The 15,504-nt window shown below is 35.4% G+C and overlaps 1 protein-coding gene across 3 annotated transcripts; it reads left to right on the forward strand.

Annotated features, from left to right (window-relative positions):
* The first annotated feature begins 32 nt into the window (after positions 1-32).
* LOC145215221 (NACHT, LRR and PYD domains-containing protein 12-like) lies at positions 33-11,424 on the forward strand. Of its 3 annotated transcripts, none has more exons than XM_080083896.1 (14): positions 33-90; positions 583-684; positions 1,001-1,117; positions 1,274-1,339; positions 2,397-2,441; positions 2,594-4,299; positions 4,599-4,730; positions 4,901-4,963; positions 5,256-5,423; positions 5,624-5,782; positions 7,043-7,204; positions 7,980-8,156; positions 9,361-9,522; positions 10,482-11,424. In XM_080083896.1, the coding sequence occupies exons 1-14, from the start codon at positions 57-59 to the stop codon at positions 10,584-10,586; spliced, it is 3,198 nt and encodes a 1,065-aa protein (XP_079940022.1). In that variant the 5' UTR covers positions 33-56; the 3' UTR covers positions 10,587-11,424. The 3 variants fall into 3 exon arrangements, with proteins under 3 accessions (XP_079940022.1, XP_079940021.1, XP_079940023.1); XM_080083895.1 differs by having other exon boundaries at positions 41-90; positions 565-684; XM_080083897.1 differs by lacking the exons at positions 33-90; positions 583-684; positions 1,001-1,117; positions 1,274-1,339 and having other exon boundaries at positions 2,391-2,455.
* The last annotated feature ends 4,080 nt before the right edge of the window (positions 11,425-15,504 follow it).

Below are 15,504 nucleotides of genomic sequence, written 5' to 3' on the forward strand. Positions count from 1 at the left end.
AGTTGACAGAAATTGAGAGTGATTACAAGGGAAACTTTGCAGAAAGACAATATCGCATGATGATGATATGGATGAAAGCAAACAAACTAAGTAAAAATCTTTTTTTTGCTCTGCCAAACCATTTATGTTTACATTTAGTGTATTAATTCAACTCAACTCAAGCATAGAAATCCCTACTTGTCCAATGCACTTTACTAATGTTTTATTTAATTAAAGGGGTTGATTTTGTCTATTAGGTTTATAAAATGAATCTTACTTAAGCGATTATTAGCTTGCAAACTATTTTTGTTTTTTGACTTAACAATGTTTTAGGTAAGACTGAAATAAAAAACAATTCACTTGTTCAAATATAACATTCAAACTGCATCTAATTCAAACCTTTTCGATACAAGAGTAAACTATATGTTGTGAGCTTAATGATAACACTGTAGCTACCTTACTACTATGTTTGCTGTTGCTCTACCTCTTACACTCTTGCTGTAACATGACTCGGACATGACGCCCCCGCTTAAAGTTTTGACCTCTTTAGTACAGTTTTTACTTTCTAATTTTCTTTACTTTCAGTTTATTTTTTATTTGAAGAAAATATTGAGAAATCCATTACAAAACTGAAAAAGCTCCATCTTGAGATTCCTGAAACATTTGCTTCAACATCAGAAGCAGGAAACTCAACTGGAGAAACAGGTTTACTGAAGTTCATATTTGATATTATATTTAAAACTCTTTATTAGTATCAGATGAAATTAAAAATACAGTAAAAAAGGTCTTTCGACATAAGCTGCAGACAGTGCCCACTGTTTCGACCTATAAGGTCTCATCAGTGCAGCTGGTGATGAGAGATCGGCTGCATTGGCTAGTGTAGCCATCTTTCTACATACCTTATGGATAAATATCTCATTACATAATGTCTCTTTATCTGTACCTGAACTACAGCCTTGCAACAATCTTTTTGTACTAAGTTAGCAAGGAGCAAAATTTTAATCCCCTCTCTTTCGCACAGATCCATTGTCTACTGAGCATGATTTCCCAGACCTAAAACGCCACAAGATAGAAACTGAAGATTTAGATTCTGAAAGTTCAGAAGATTCTGTTGAAGAAAATAAAGTTGGCAAATTAGGTTTGTGTAGTTATTAAACCAAATTTTATTTTTTAACAAATTTAAGGAAACTAAATCCTTGAAACTATAATGGTTTTTAAGGGAGCACTCCCGCTTGTGTCTTCAAAGTTAAATTTATAATCAACAATAAAAATCAATGTTCAAATTTTTTTTCAGTTAATTCACGATTTAGAGAAAATGTTATCACCCAATCCATTATCAATATTGCTGGAAACAACATTGGTAAGTGCATTTGTTTGTAGTGGATTATTTTTCTGCTTGGAGATAGGCAGCAATAATTTTATAAGTGGCAGGACTTGGAAAACTTCCCATCAGAACCTGGCATGTGCTGCGTACTATGCAGGCAAAGTTTCGCTTCTGTCATGGGTTTCAATCTAATCTAACTGCAGGCTGCATTTTTCTAGTCTATTTGTATCCATACAGAAATGCTTGGCAGACCAACTTGGTTTTCATAATGAAGTTTTTCGTAGGCATGCCTTACTAAGATTTATATTTGAGTGTGCCATTATCACTGGCCTTAGGGCAAAACACAAGGCATAATATGAATATTCTCATATAAAACAATAAAAGCAATGGACGATAAAATCCTTGGTAGGAACAGGATCATTCAGTTTCGGCCATATAAGTATACATTCCAACTCAATGATATTGTTAGTTTCTGAAAATTGACATAAGAGGAACAAATAAACCAAGATAACCAAGTAAAATGATAAACTGAGTAGTTTTTGTTACCAAGCCACAAAAAATGTGACAAGCGCCTCAAACCTAATTGACTGCAATCAACCTTAGGCGCAGAATAAGGTAAGGGGGGAAATAAAAGCCATGACAGAAATGTAAAACTGGTACATGCATCACAGTAGCGGTGGGTACCAAAGGGAAGTGTCAATGCCTATGTGGCATTTCTTTATTGTATACTTTTGGTCCGATTTCTATTGTCATTTGGCTTGGCACATTTCAAAATTCAGAAGATCTTTCAACTAATACAATGCAAAGACATGTAGCAATATCCGGCTTGCTTTATAATGCATTTACGTGTTTGCTGGCATAGTTTCAAAGCTGCCATGTCTTTTTTAGTGTAGTCAAATTGTTTCTGCGTCACCCTATAGCCAAACCATTAACAGCAAAAGGGTTGTTGGTTTGGTCAGTTCTGTTCTCATGGTAGTTTACTTTAAATCACTTTTTTTCAAATTCTGAACTATGTTTAATTTAAAATGTTGGTTATCAAGGATTTGTACACATGCTATTTGCCTACTACAAAAACAAACTGTTGTGTGTTTAGATTATGATGGGCCAAGAAATCACTCCCTCAGCTGTGAAGAAATTGGTAAATGTTTAGTGGTGTGTACTCTCTTTTGCTCTTTAACACTGATAGAATAAAGTTCTCACACAGTTGTTGGACTCACAAAAAATAGTTTATTTTTTGGAAACCTGATCAGTATTAACAATTCTTTGACAGCAAAATGTTTTTTTTTGCAGTCAATGCCACAGCAGAAAATTTACGAAAGCTGCTGAAGACAGTAGTAGATGAAAAATGTGGTAGAGAATATGGAAGAACAGTGGAACCAGTTGATCTTGTGCTTGTAAAATATACTGGACAGAAAGACAATGATCCTGAAAAAGAACGAGAAACATTGGCTAGATTGGTAGATAAAGGAAATGAACTGAAAGGTGATATCACAGTTGAAAACATGTTTGAAAGAGCAAAGATTGAAGCAGAAGACGTTGAAAAAGATAAAAAGTCAGTTGGTGTTGTTGGTGCAGTTGGAGTGGGAAAGAGCACATTGACAAAAGTTATTGGGAAAAAAATTTTTGACAAGAAAATTCTTCCCAATGCTTCCCTCGTATTTTACATCACAGTGGGCACCATTGACCTTGAGCAAAAAACAGATTTGTTTGAATTTCTTTTCTCATCACTAATTGCAAAGGGAAGTTTTTCAATAGATGAAGCAGAGAAAAAGGAGCTGATTAATTTCATCTTGCAGGATCCCAACACTGTTGTAATCATTGATGGTCTGGATGAAGCCAAAACTGAAAACTTACATTCATATCCACATGTATCACCATTTAAACAGGCCAAACCAATGGCTGTATTATATAACATTTTAAATGGCAAACTGCTTATAAATGCTTACAAGTTGGTAACATCAAGAATCACTCAGTTTATTGATGCTTCTCCAGAATACAGACCAAAATTTGTTTTGGAAATTTTGGGGTTAGCACCGAGTGAACAGCAAAAACTGGCTAGGTGTGTATGTGGTGAACAGTTTGACAGAGTTTGGAAAATCCTCCAAGACAACCCAGCTTTGTTGGAATGCTGTGTAGTACCTGTCAACATGCTTATGGCTCTTAACTTTCTGTTGGGAGGAGGAGGAACTTTGGGTACTATCACATTCACAGGTGTGTACATTGCAATGTTGAACAGATACATCCATTCAAAGCATTGTGATTTTCCTGATGGTATGGATGTGGTTAAGAAGCTATGTGATCTGGGATTTTATGGCTGGCAAAACAACCTATCATTGTATTCTGACATAGAACTAGAACAGTTTGGAATTCCCTTGGCAACGCAGCAAGCATTTGTCAATACAGAAGTAGAGGATTTTGCGATTCGCATTTTGCGACAAGACAAAGTTAGCTACTTTATTCATCGCTCCTGGCAAGAGTTGTTGGTTGCACTCAGACTTGTTTTGTTTATGCCTCTAAATGAGTTTAAATCGTTCCTTGAAAATGCTTTTGAGTCTGGAGATATAGAAAATGTTGTAAAGTTTTGTTTCGGCATATGCAAAGACAGTGTTTTCACAAAAGCAAGACGGCTTTCTCCTGCAGCACAAGTTGGTAAAATAGTAAAGAAGAAAAATTTTCTTGGTTTAATTGCTGAAATCAAAGCAAAGAAACTGTCAGAGAGTGTAACGGAAAGTAATAAAGAACATGACTTGCAAAAGTGGTTTCATCTTTTTGCATGTTTGAATGAATGTGGCAGTAATGATATTAGCTTACCTGTGACCAAACTTCTACCAACTGTTGCTTACATAGAGGGTTCTGTATTTTCATCTGATATCACAAACATGGCTTCACTTTACAAACTAAACAATACCACTCTGAATTTGAAAAAAGTCATTCTGTCATTTGTTGGAAATGCTTTGCAGAGTTTTGGAAAGTTTGTGCACGAACACAGCGTTAAAGTTAGTGTAATAACTAGATATTATCAACATATTTAAGAATTAGTTCCTTTACCCCACCGAGGCCATATACTTTGTAACTTACAATTAATAGTTTTTGTTATTGGTGAGTTACAATTAAGACTTAATTTGTATCATCCTATTCAGTTCCTTCATTTACATGTTTGTTACATTTCTAAAGATCTTTGTACTCAATAACTCTTAAAAACAAATAATGTAAAACCTAATTTTTTTATAACATAATTTTAAGCTTGAAGAAAGTAAGTTTTTGACAATAAATAGCATTTTTTTACCTGTTTTAGATTGATGACTTCAGCTTACGACATTGTCCTGATGAACAACTGCAGTTTGCTGGAAGCTTCCTTCCTCATGTGGAGAGATTTGGTGTTTCTCGCTTTGGTTCCCTTCGTGATTCAGCAGACAGGGACAGAAAGGTTTGAATTTTTTTCAATAAAAATTTAAGTATTATATGCATTATGATTGTGCACGTAAAAAACTGGGAATAATATTACAAAATAATCACACTGGTGACACAGATTTAGGAAACATCTCCACAAACTCATGGTTAAAAATACACCAATATAAAAATCATTCTTTTCTACAGAATATGTTAACATTGGCCAGAAGCATTAAAGCTGGACTTCTGCAAATTGATCACCCACATCAGGTTTTCTATACTTACTAATATTAACTTTGGATGAATTAAAGTAATTTTAATCACATTTGGCCAGGCACCAAGCACTGCAACAACTTAACACTGATAACTCCATTTCTGGTTTAGTCTAGTTTGTCTGCTACAACTATATTTTATCACCTAATTGTACAATGTGCATTTGAATAATTTCTGTTTTAACAAGTTACTGTTTTCCCAATATATGTTTAAATGATAAAGTCACAAATAATTAGGAGATCACAATGTTTTTTCATTTACTTACAATTACTTGTTTTTATGTTAACAGATGAAGGAGTTGCGCTTGAGTTACATACCTTTTGGAGATGAATTTGTAAGCATACTAAGCAGTGGGGTGGGGAAAGTAGCTGAACTTGATATGAGATACATTGACATGACATCAGGTGGTGCTGTTAAGTTGGGTGAACATCTTGAGATGGAAACTACACAGTCCATGGTAACTGTGAATTATTTGTTACTTTTCTGCTGTTATTGTCATAACCATTGTGACAATATATTTGTTGATAGGGAAACAATGATTTCAAACAATATTTTCCATTTATTAATGTGATTTGTGTTTGGGCATCAACAATTCCATGTTGCATTGCTGTTAACTTCACATTATTGTTGTTATGTAAAATGTACATTATTGTTTAGGTTAGATTGGATATCAGTAAGAATAAAGTGGGTGACATTGGAGCTTGTGCAATTACCAAGTCAATCCACAAAATGAAAAAGCTTAAAATGCATAATTGTGGAATCACATGTAAAGGAATGCCAGGCATCACTCAAAACATCCTAAACTCTCAAACTAAGGTATGTCAGGTTTCTTTTAATAATACGTTCACTAAAATGTTATCTGTAATTATGGGTCCCCTGTTTTTACATGCTGTCTTTTGTCAAATTTTTGCTTGCTCAGTGCACAGCTGATGCAATGGAAGTGATTGACGATAGTGGCACATGGAAAAAATGCCTCTGCTTCACACATGAATGCAGTCGTCACTTGACCATTTTCTCACTGGTTTGAATTAAGATGTTACGATGATAGTTATATTGCGCTGTAAACGTTAATGTAGGTCAACTTATTCGTGTTTCGAAACGCAGAGCAACAACGCAGCACGATTTGTTACACCTGTGTAACAGGACTTCTCAAACTGAAAGCATTAATAAAACTCTTTCAGAACAGGTTTTGGACATAAAAAGCCCAGCTAAGCAATCATATTGTTGTTATGTAGAAACTTACCGGCGACATGGAACGCTTTGTGTGATTAAAAATCATAATTCAACAAACAAAGGGCTATTAAGTAAACAAAATGTTAAAACTTTGTCAAAAGTTTAAGTGGTTGGACTCATCCATTTTCCACCCTGTGAAAACAACACTTAACTCCATGTCAAAAAAGCCCAATTGGCCACGAAAAGCACAAACCTGCCCACTGATAAGCGAATATCTCGGCCTTGCACATAACTGGACTTGCTATCAGGCAGTCTTTTTGCACTCAGCAATTAAGACATGTTTGTAGATCATTTAAAAACGTTAGTTATGCAATTGTTGTTTCACACAGATTTGTGCCTTATGGCGGTTAATGACAGGCCCCTCCTTCCACGATCAGCGCCATATCTTTATCTAACAACATTCGCACGCTGTGAAACAATGATCGCTGAAATGACGGAAATGAACCCGTGAAAAATCGACGCTGCCAGTTTAACAATGATTGTGCCCTGTTTGACTGTTATCCAATTGCATTTGCACATGTGTGGGGACCCATTAGATTATGCTTGCAGAAACAATTATGTTATAAAGTGCCAGGAAAAAGATAAGGACCCGAAGAAATGTAGGTGCCAAATATATATCCATTATAAATATATATGTGATACATCGTTAAATATGATGTACTGGCAATATATTGGAAAACCACTATTCTAGTTAACTTTAGCATTGCTTGATTTTTGATAAAATTAAACTTAAAATATAAGATATTTAAATTTAAAAAACTGTTCACATTTTAGTTTTTAACTGTATTAGGATTCTGTGGCTTGTATTTACACAAAAATACTAAACTAGTTTTTCCTGCTTAGATTCCTTACTTGGATTTGTCATGGAACAAGTTTGGTGATGATGGGGCCAAGGAACTTGGAAAATGTTTGCATCTGGTGGAGGAGCTTTACTTGTGTGAGTGTGACATCACTTCTGTTGGTGCAGATGCATTGGCTGGTGGATTATCAAAGTTACAGACACCAGTAAGTTCATCGATTGTTGTTTGTGTGGAACCATTTACTTTACAGCTTACATCATTTATTTGGAAGTTTAAAATTGGTCTGGTTTTGTTCACAATGCTTAGAATGTAAATAATTAAATAAAAAGGTTCAATTTCATGTTATGTGTTTCAAAATGGTGAAAGGCTTTAAAAGTCAATTAGGAAATTAATTTTCTTTACCCCTGTTATTGCCATAAAATAATTAACCATTGTACTTCACGTGTTTTAGATGATTAACAGAGAGTATAGTCCAGCACTTGTGGGATTGCACTGATTTTTTTTAACATTTCACCTCAATGAGTTGTTTCCTTTTTAGACAAGATATATTTAAAAATCTCATGAGCATTTGTTTATGTAACACATTGACACAACTTGAAACGTAACTAGAATGATTTTTATAATTTTGGGTGATTTGATTGGAACACAATATTGATAGCGTACTCACTAGTAATAAATCATAGTGCCAAGTCATGAATCAAAAAAGTCATAATGTTATCTTAGGCAAACTTTCTACCAACTGAACTGTCAGGTTGAATTGTGACATAATAAAACAAATCACAGTAAAAAAATTGCAATTTGGTCCTAATTTACTTGAACAAATGTGCATTTCCTTGAGATTTATCTTACTTATTATCTTATGCAAATTTTCTGTTAATGCAACTATCAGGTTAAATTGTGACATAATTAAACAAAGCACAGTAAAACAAATACAATTTAGACTTAATGCGCATTTCCTTTTTTCTTCTTCTACTTTTTAGATGGATGAACTTGACCTTGCTGGCAACCCAATTGGTGACCGTGGTGCTGCAGCAATGTCAAAATGTTTGAGCAATGTCAAGTCACTTGGTTTGGGTGGTGACATATCTGGTGGTTGTGGAATAACATCGGATGGAATTTCTCATATCGCTTCAGGTTTGCTGTCACTCCAAGAACCGGTGAGATGACAGTTGATGCATCTGTTTAAAATGTTGCATCTAACATTTTATTCACCCAAAGCAGGGGTGGGATACGTGTGGCCTGCTTGCCTTTTTACTGTGGCCCCCGTAAAATTTTTGTTAAAGTATACAACACAACATAAAAAACAATGTAATGTTTATGTACAAATATTTCCTAGAAATGACTTCTACATTATTGGTGATTATATTCAATATCTCCCCATTTCATTGTGGCGTCAAACTTATAACAAAAATACCACTCATTCATCCGCTTGCTATAATTGTGACGTAACAGTCACTTGTTTGCCTCTCGTTGCAGTAACAAATCATTTGCCATGTGGTGTTAGTTTTTTTTTTATTGTAGAGCTATTAGCATGTGATCCTTGTATTGTTACTTAAAACATATTCTTTAAAAAAGCTGGGGTGTTCCAACTCTTATTTTTTGGTCAAAATAAGTGATAAACCTGTATGCCTTAATTTTTTGCCAACATGTAACAGCAAAGAATAAATCAAAACTGGAGTGATGAAATATAAAACCACTTGTGTGCTTTGGGCATGTTTACATGGAATTTCAAATAAATAATTATTTGGCCTGTTCGAAAATGTTGTGCAATTCATGTGGCCCTAAGTAGATTCCCCACCCCTGACCTAAAGTATGTTGACCTGTGTTGTAATTTATTTTACCCACAAAACTGGTTTTCTACTTTTCCACACAAGTGCAACAAATTCAAACCAAAGCAGTATTTAGTGTCAGTTTATGAAGCTCTGTAATGGCCTGTGCCCTCAGTTGGGGCCCAATAACTTAACAATACAGAGAAGGGATTGTGACAAGGGAATGGTTTTGATTTAAAACAACATCCACTTTTCAACAATCATAAAAAAATACCTAGTTTTTGAAAATGTTGGTCCAGCATTATCCAATACCACATATAGTGTTATGCATCAGCAGCGCTACATTATATTATTGGACCAACCCTAGTCAGCAGTGGTAAACAAACATATACACTCTATATTTTTAGCTAGTTGGAAAACGCTTGGCTGCATTAAAGAGTAATCTGCATTGAAATGTTTAATTTCCTTCAATATATTTGCAAATGATTTAAACTGTGTGCTTGTATTTTTTTCGTTTTCTTACTAGCATCTCACATTGCTTGTATATGTGCAGCATGGGTGTAACATGTACGTTTATTTATCTTTTTTTTAGATGAACAGCTTGGACTTGTCATGCAACAAGTTTGGTGATGATGGGGCAAAGAAGCTTTCTAAATGTTTGCATCAAGTGAAGAAACTTGACTTGTTTGGATGTGGAATCAAATCCACTGGAGTAACAGCATTGATTGGTGGATTGTCAACACTGCAAACACCAGTAAGTTGTTCCTGTATAAAGCTTAATAAATTTGAAGACAGCTTTACAAACTGCATTAACACAGTTTGCTGCGTTTGTTGCCTTGACTACCTTTTTTGAAATTAATAGTCCACAACCACTTTAAATGTTCACCCTATGCCCGCTCCTTGGACTGAAAATGTTGATTTAAATTGTCTTCAAAATGTATTGCCATAATTACATGTCAACGCACAAGTGTTTGTTTTCTTGTTTGAGTAAAGTAATATTCCTTGGATTGCCCATTCCTAGTGTTATGCGTAGGGCAGGTTGTGTTAAAAGTTTTAGTTTACTCAGTTGGAATTTTAAGTGCACCAGATTCAAAATGCTTAACATGTTAAATATAAACTTTGAATTTAACAGATTTTCCTATTTTCATTAAATAGAGCTGTGCTTTGTTTAAATTTCCTGTTTTATAGCAGGGGTCGCTAACCTGTGGGTCAGGTTCCATATATGACTTTTTAATATGCTTGTGTGCTCTAAAGTATATGTGTTTCAAAATTATATTGTACTATGGTTAATTGGGGCCACTGCAACTTTTTTGGCAAAGTTACTTCAACAGTACTACATTTTTCTTTGAAATATCTTTTTTGCCTTCATTGAATGGCAACCACTGGTTCAGAGTCATTGATATGGCACAAAAGCATTTATGATGTGTAGAATAGAATAAGCAAAACCTAATAAACACAGCAACGATCCAATGAAGGGGACTATATTGGCAGAATGAGCATTAAAAAATATTTTTTCATTAAAAATAACAGACTGTGCTGTTTGGCTAATCCTCAATATTCTTGACTTTTGTACACATAAAAAATCTACACAGACATTACTGATTGGTTGCTACCAAGTGCTCTTAATTATCTCCTACTTACCCCGATGCTACTAACACAACACAAGTAAGGAATATATAAAGTTTTGTTTCATCTTATGGTTTGCTTTCATAGATGGAAAAGCTTAGGCTTGATGGAAAGCTGATGAGACGCATTAATGCAGATGATTTGAAAATCCTGAAGTCAAAAGTAGAGGAACTTGAATGGTCGTGGTTTTAATGCAGCTGCAAGAATCCTGAAAATGCAACAAGTTTATGGACAGTTTTTCTTGGGCATGAAACTTTCAGTTACTTCAAAACCATTTTGTGCATGTTAACATTTTTTGCCTATTTATAATTATTAATTGTCTTTATCGTTAGAAATTCTCTAAAAATTGTACTTTCATTTTTTTAATTATTAGCAAAACTTTGTTGTCCAAAGTTATTTTGTAATCTACTTCCAAAACATGTTGCCATGGTTTCAACAATGCAGAATTATGTAGTTTATGTTTTGTCCTTCAACATCATTCGAAAATTTTAGCTTTGTACATTTCTTAAATATATTTTAATCACTGAAAATTTTTACTAATGCAAATTTTGCGCCATCATTATATTTTCATTCCTTTTGACATGTTTTACTTTTTGTAACATAATCGCTTCCAACATGTTTTACTTTTCCTACTTTGCTGCTGTTGTTTGTATTTTGCTCTTCATCCTGAACTTTGTATTTGATGTGTTGCAATTTGAATGGTTTTAAAGAAATGTGATGCAAACTCATTTCTATTTTATTGTTTTTTCCCGTTTTTTTAACTTTTTTAATCAAATTGATCATACTGGATGTTTTGTGTGTAAATTAAATCATTGCATATTTTGCAGCTATATTATCGTTTTTTTGTTTTGTTGCACTTTTTCATGTTTTTGAATAAGTCGTCATGTGAAACCAACTGTTTTCTTCCCCATTGCTTTTGTATTAATTTTTTTCCACTGTATTTTTGATCTGTACTAAAAACTATGTTAGTTATGTTTTTTTTTGCTATTTTAACTTTAGTATATTACTGTAAATATATGATGTGTGATTATTTGTGCATGTGTCAATTGAAAACCTGTTACTATATAAACTCTCATATCCCAGTGCTTTTCAACTAACACTCCACAGATCTGTGCCAATCCACAAACATTTTGCTACAATCCACCAACAACTGTTTGCTATATAGGCAGCATTTAAACTAAGTAGTAATTTTATATCGTGCAATTCGATTTTATATGATTGACATATTTAGAATATTTATGATGTAAATAGGATTGATGTAAAAGTATTTGTACAAACTTGTCTATTGGTGTGAAACACACGATAATATTTCCAAGTGTTCCCTGCAACACCTGATATCCACTCCCACCATTCCCTGCACACTGCTCTATCAAATCACAACATTTCAAAACCATTTTTCAAACTCTTTTGGTTTTTACAGCTCGGCGCAACAGTTTCTTGTCTTGTCAAATGCGTCGCGAAAAAGTAATTTTGCCTTTCCTGATATATAGCGACATCTTGTGGATTGTGTTTAAGTGACAACTTCCGCCAAGTGGCGCAATAAATCAGAGGAATTGTCTCAACTTTCCACCGAACAATCGCTTGGCCAAACAAACCATGGGCGAACCCACAGACAAACGTAAACTCACCGATATTTGACCCGGGCTTATCCCGTGGTTGTATCTTGTAATAAATCATCACCAGTATGTGAATACGACTATAGGGAGTTTTTCTAGACGAGATTCTATTCTTCAGAAACAAAACAAGTTGTTCGAAATTGAGTTGAGTCTTTTTCGCTTGGTGAAAGAAAACACAGCGACATAAATCACCCAGTCGGAAACAGCTGCACAACGTTAAAATGTCGTCCTGCAGTCACAAGGTTGCGGGTTCTAATCCTATCTTGGTCGCTTGTGTTTATTGAGCAAGAAACTTGAGCGTCATTGTTTTAACCCGATGGGTTTGCAATAAAACATGCAGCTCGGCGCTAACCGTGGATAAAAGAAAGTTAGTAAACAAACAAACAATCTCGTAACTGGTTACTGTTATTGTTCCCAATACCTTATTTCATATCCACGCAGTTAATTAGAAATGTAAATGCAGCGAGTGCAATATTAAATCACGAAATATACGAGGAATCAATCACAAAAAATGAACATATCATTGATACCTTAGCCTAAATCTCACGCCAAATATTTTATGCAATATTTATCAGTAACATTCTGTTATTTTAATTATTTAACGTTGTGTATTGATTAAGAAGTTGCATTTTAAATTTCATTTTGTAAAAGTTGGATAATATATGAATAATACTATGCTGTTTACATTAATAATTATCAACTTATTAGGCTAACGATAAAGTTTTATTCCTACGTTTTCCTTTAAATTCCGATGCCTTTAAGTGTGCAGTCATTCGTGACGATTGTTGATTCTCTGGTCATTCTATGGTTGTTGTTGGTTGGAAGTGGAAGTACATTGTTGTGCTGGTGTGAAATAAAATGGAGAAACAATTCTACAGTGACGAGCACTCTGTGCCCAACAGTGCTGAAAAATATTGTGAGTAAATTATAATTAGCGGATAATGTTTGTCTGAAGAGTGAAATGCGTGAATTGACTCACCATGTCGCCGAATTGCTACGGTGTAGCTGCAGCGCGTTTAATCACATGATCCATCAATTGTGGCCTCCAATTTGCGCCCATAACGTTTCAACGTTGCGCAGCTATTTCCAGGTTAGTGATTGTTTAGTGCAGTTATGCCGCTGTTGTTTTGAGCAAAACAAATTAACTCAACAAACCATTTGCAGTCGCAGCCATTTGGAGATTGTTGTAACTTTTTTTCACGAGGTTCGAACCCAGGACACTCCCGGGGACGAATGCCGATCGGGGTTTTTATGTATTTTATGTCTTTATGTGCGTCAGTCGCGCCGGACCATTCGGTCAAGCTTCTGCCCTGGAGATGTTGTACGGTTGTCGAATCGACGTGCTGTTGATTGACACGTCCCTTGGTGGATCGCGGACAACGTTGGAACCCAGCACAAGGTGTGGCTGAGAAGCAGGTTGGCGGCTCTCTCGAAATCTTGACGCTGGTCCAGGTCGTACGGGAGGTTGTATTTGTTGTGGTGGTTGTTGGTGATGCTGCAAACTGTGGTAATGTATTGGGGTGGGTTTGACCGGAACACGAAATTTGTCGGTTTCGCTTTGTTTCTGTAGATTAGCGGGAGCGTACGGGTGTGATGACGACATGAAGGTATTCGCAATCAAAATACTGATTCACTTCTCGGCGCAACAGACAGCGGGCGTATTTTGCGTATTATTACATTGATGTTTAGTAATATAATATAACTACCAACCATGACACATGGGAAATATCCATCTAGTGTCAGTTTCTTTAGCTCATGACGAAAAACATCATTTTCTTCTTCCCGGTGGCGTTTTTTCTTATCTCGCGTTTGCAACCCATCATTCTATGTTCGTTCCATTAATGCGACCAATGACAGCTTACTGATAAAAGTTGAGGAGTTTTTTTTTATATGGGGTCAACTTTCACATAATGGGGTCGGTTCAAATCTTGTTGGCAGACGCGTTTGTGTTTATTTGTATTTTCTGTAGAAGCAAAAGCCGTTCGCCGTTTCTCGAGAAATATAATTTATGACTTGCCTGCATCTCATAATTGGCTTAAGTTTGTACGAAAATAACTAAACTTTAGATTTCATGTTCCTGTTTTATAAAAATGTTTTTGACGTGAAGTGTCGCAGGCGGTTCCCCATGAGCAGTTTTCAACCGAGCGTCGTACTTCTGTGTGACGTCATAATGGGTGAGTAACGGGTTCTTAATCGACAGTTGTAAAACATCGACGGGGAGGGGGGCGTAAATTAAAAAACGAAACTCGGCTCGGGCCAGATACAAACCCAAAGTCCTGCCTGAAAAGTTATAAAAAACAAATTAGGACTAAAAGTTGTAAAGATTGCGGCCAGGGGTGCGACAACTGTTCCTAGGGGGTGCGGGAATGCTGAATCTTTAGGGAAGGTTAGGTCTATTCTATATAATACAAAAATCCATTTTGTGGCCCGTTGCGAAGTTTAATGCGCGAAGTTCATCCCACCCTTTCATTCCAGCAAGCAGAAACTGATTTGTACCTTCATTTGAGATTGGAGAATGACATAAGGATTTTCTGTGTGTTGCTTTTGGTTTCAAGTTGTTAGCTGGTTGCAGCCAATATTGGATTTGATGGTAGTTCTGTGATTGGAATTTTTTTAAAAAAGAATATTGGATTTGTTGAAAGAAGTGTTTAACAAAACAAACAGCCCAACCCTCCTAAATCTGTTACCTATTCAAGGTTCTATAAGTTCAACTTCTTTAGAAGTTTAATATCTTTAGTACTTACTTAACGGCAATTTAAATTTATCAACCTTTATTGAAACATGGCAGCAATATTGTGTTTAGGAATGAAACTCGTTGTGTTTAGGAACTTGTAATTTTGCTGAGTTAAACTTTACTTAAAATAGAGTTGACCCAGGCTTGCCTGTGAATTTGTCTTCAGCGTGAAACGTTTTCTGTTTGTTTCGTGAAAACGTTTCAATCTGAATAACACGTTTACTGTTTTACACTCTATCGTTTTGTGGTGACTTCAACTAGCCGTCTTGGTAAGAACGCTTTTGCTTCTCCATCAGGTGGAGTAGTGAGTCGTTTAATTCCACTGAACCATGCTTCGCTCTGCACTTGCACTTGATCAAGCAAAAACAACCAAGTCCGGGTTATAGACTTCTGTCGCGAGAGTTACTTTCTCTTGATAAAAACAAACATGGATGCATAGTTGCAGTTCTCAAGTCGGGAATAACGCAGCAACGTTGGCACGTTGTTAAGCTAAAAAAAGTGGAAGGCACAATTAGTGGATCGAGGATAAACACCGTTATTACCAAGCAAAATGTGATTATGAGCTCACAGGAGAGTGATTGTTGTAAAACAATGCCTTGTTGGTCGAAAACGCTTTGAAGACTAACTTAATTCGATACAACGTATTTTGTATGCAGTTACAATGTTTTCCAACCGTGGTTTAAATTTAACTTTCAAACAATTTGTTTGCGACGCGGATATGTCACGAAGTTTCTTAGTTGATGAATCGCAGAAAAACAAA

The sequence above is a fragment of the Phallusia mammillata genome, chromosome 2 (genome assembly GCF_965637545.1).
Source record: "Phallusia mammillata chromosome 2, kaPhaMamm4.hap1.1, whole genome shotgun sequence".
Lineage (NCBI taxonomy): Eukaryota > Metazoa > Chordata > Ascidiacea > Phlebobranchia > Ascidiidae > Phallusia > Phallusia mammillata.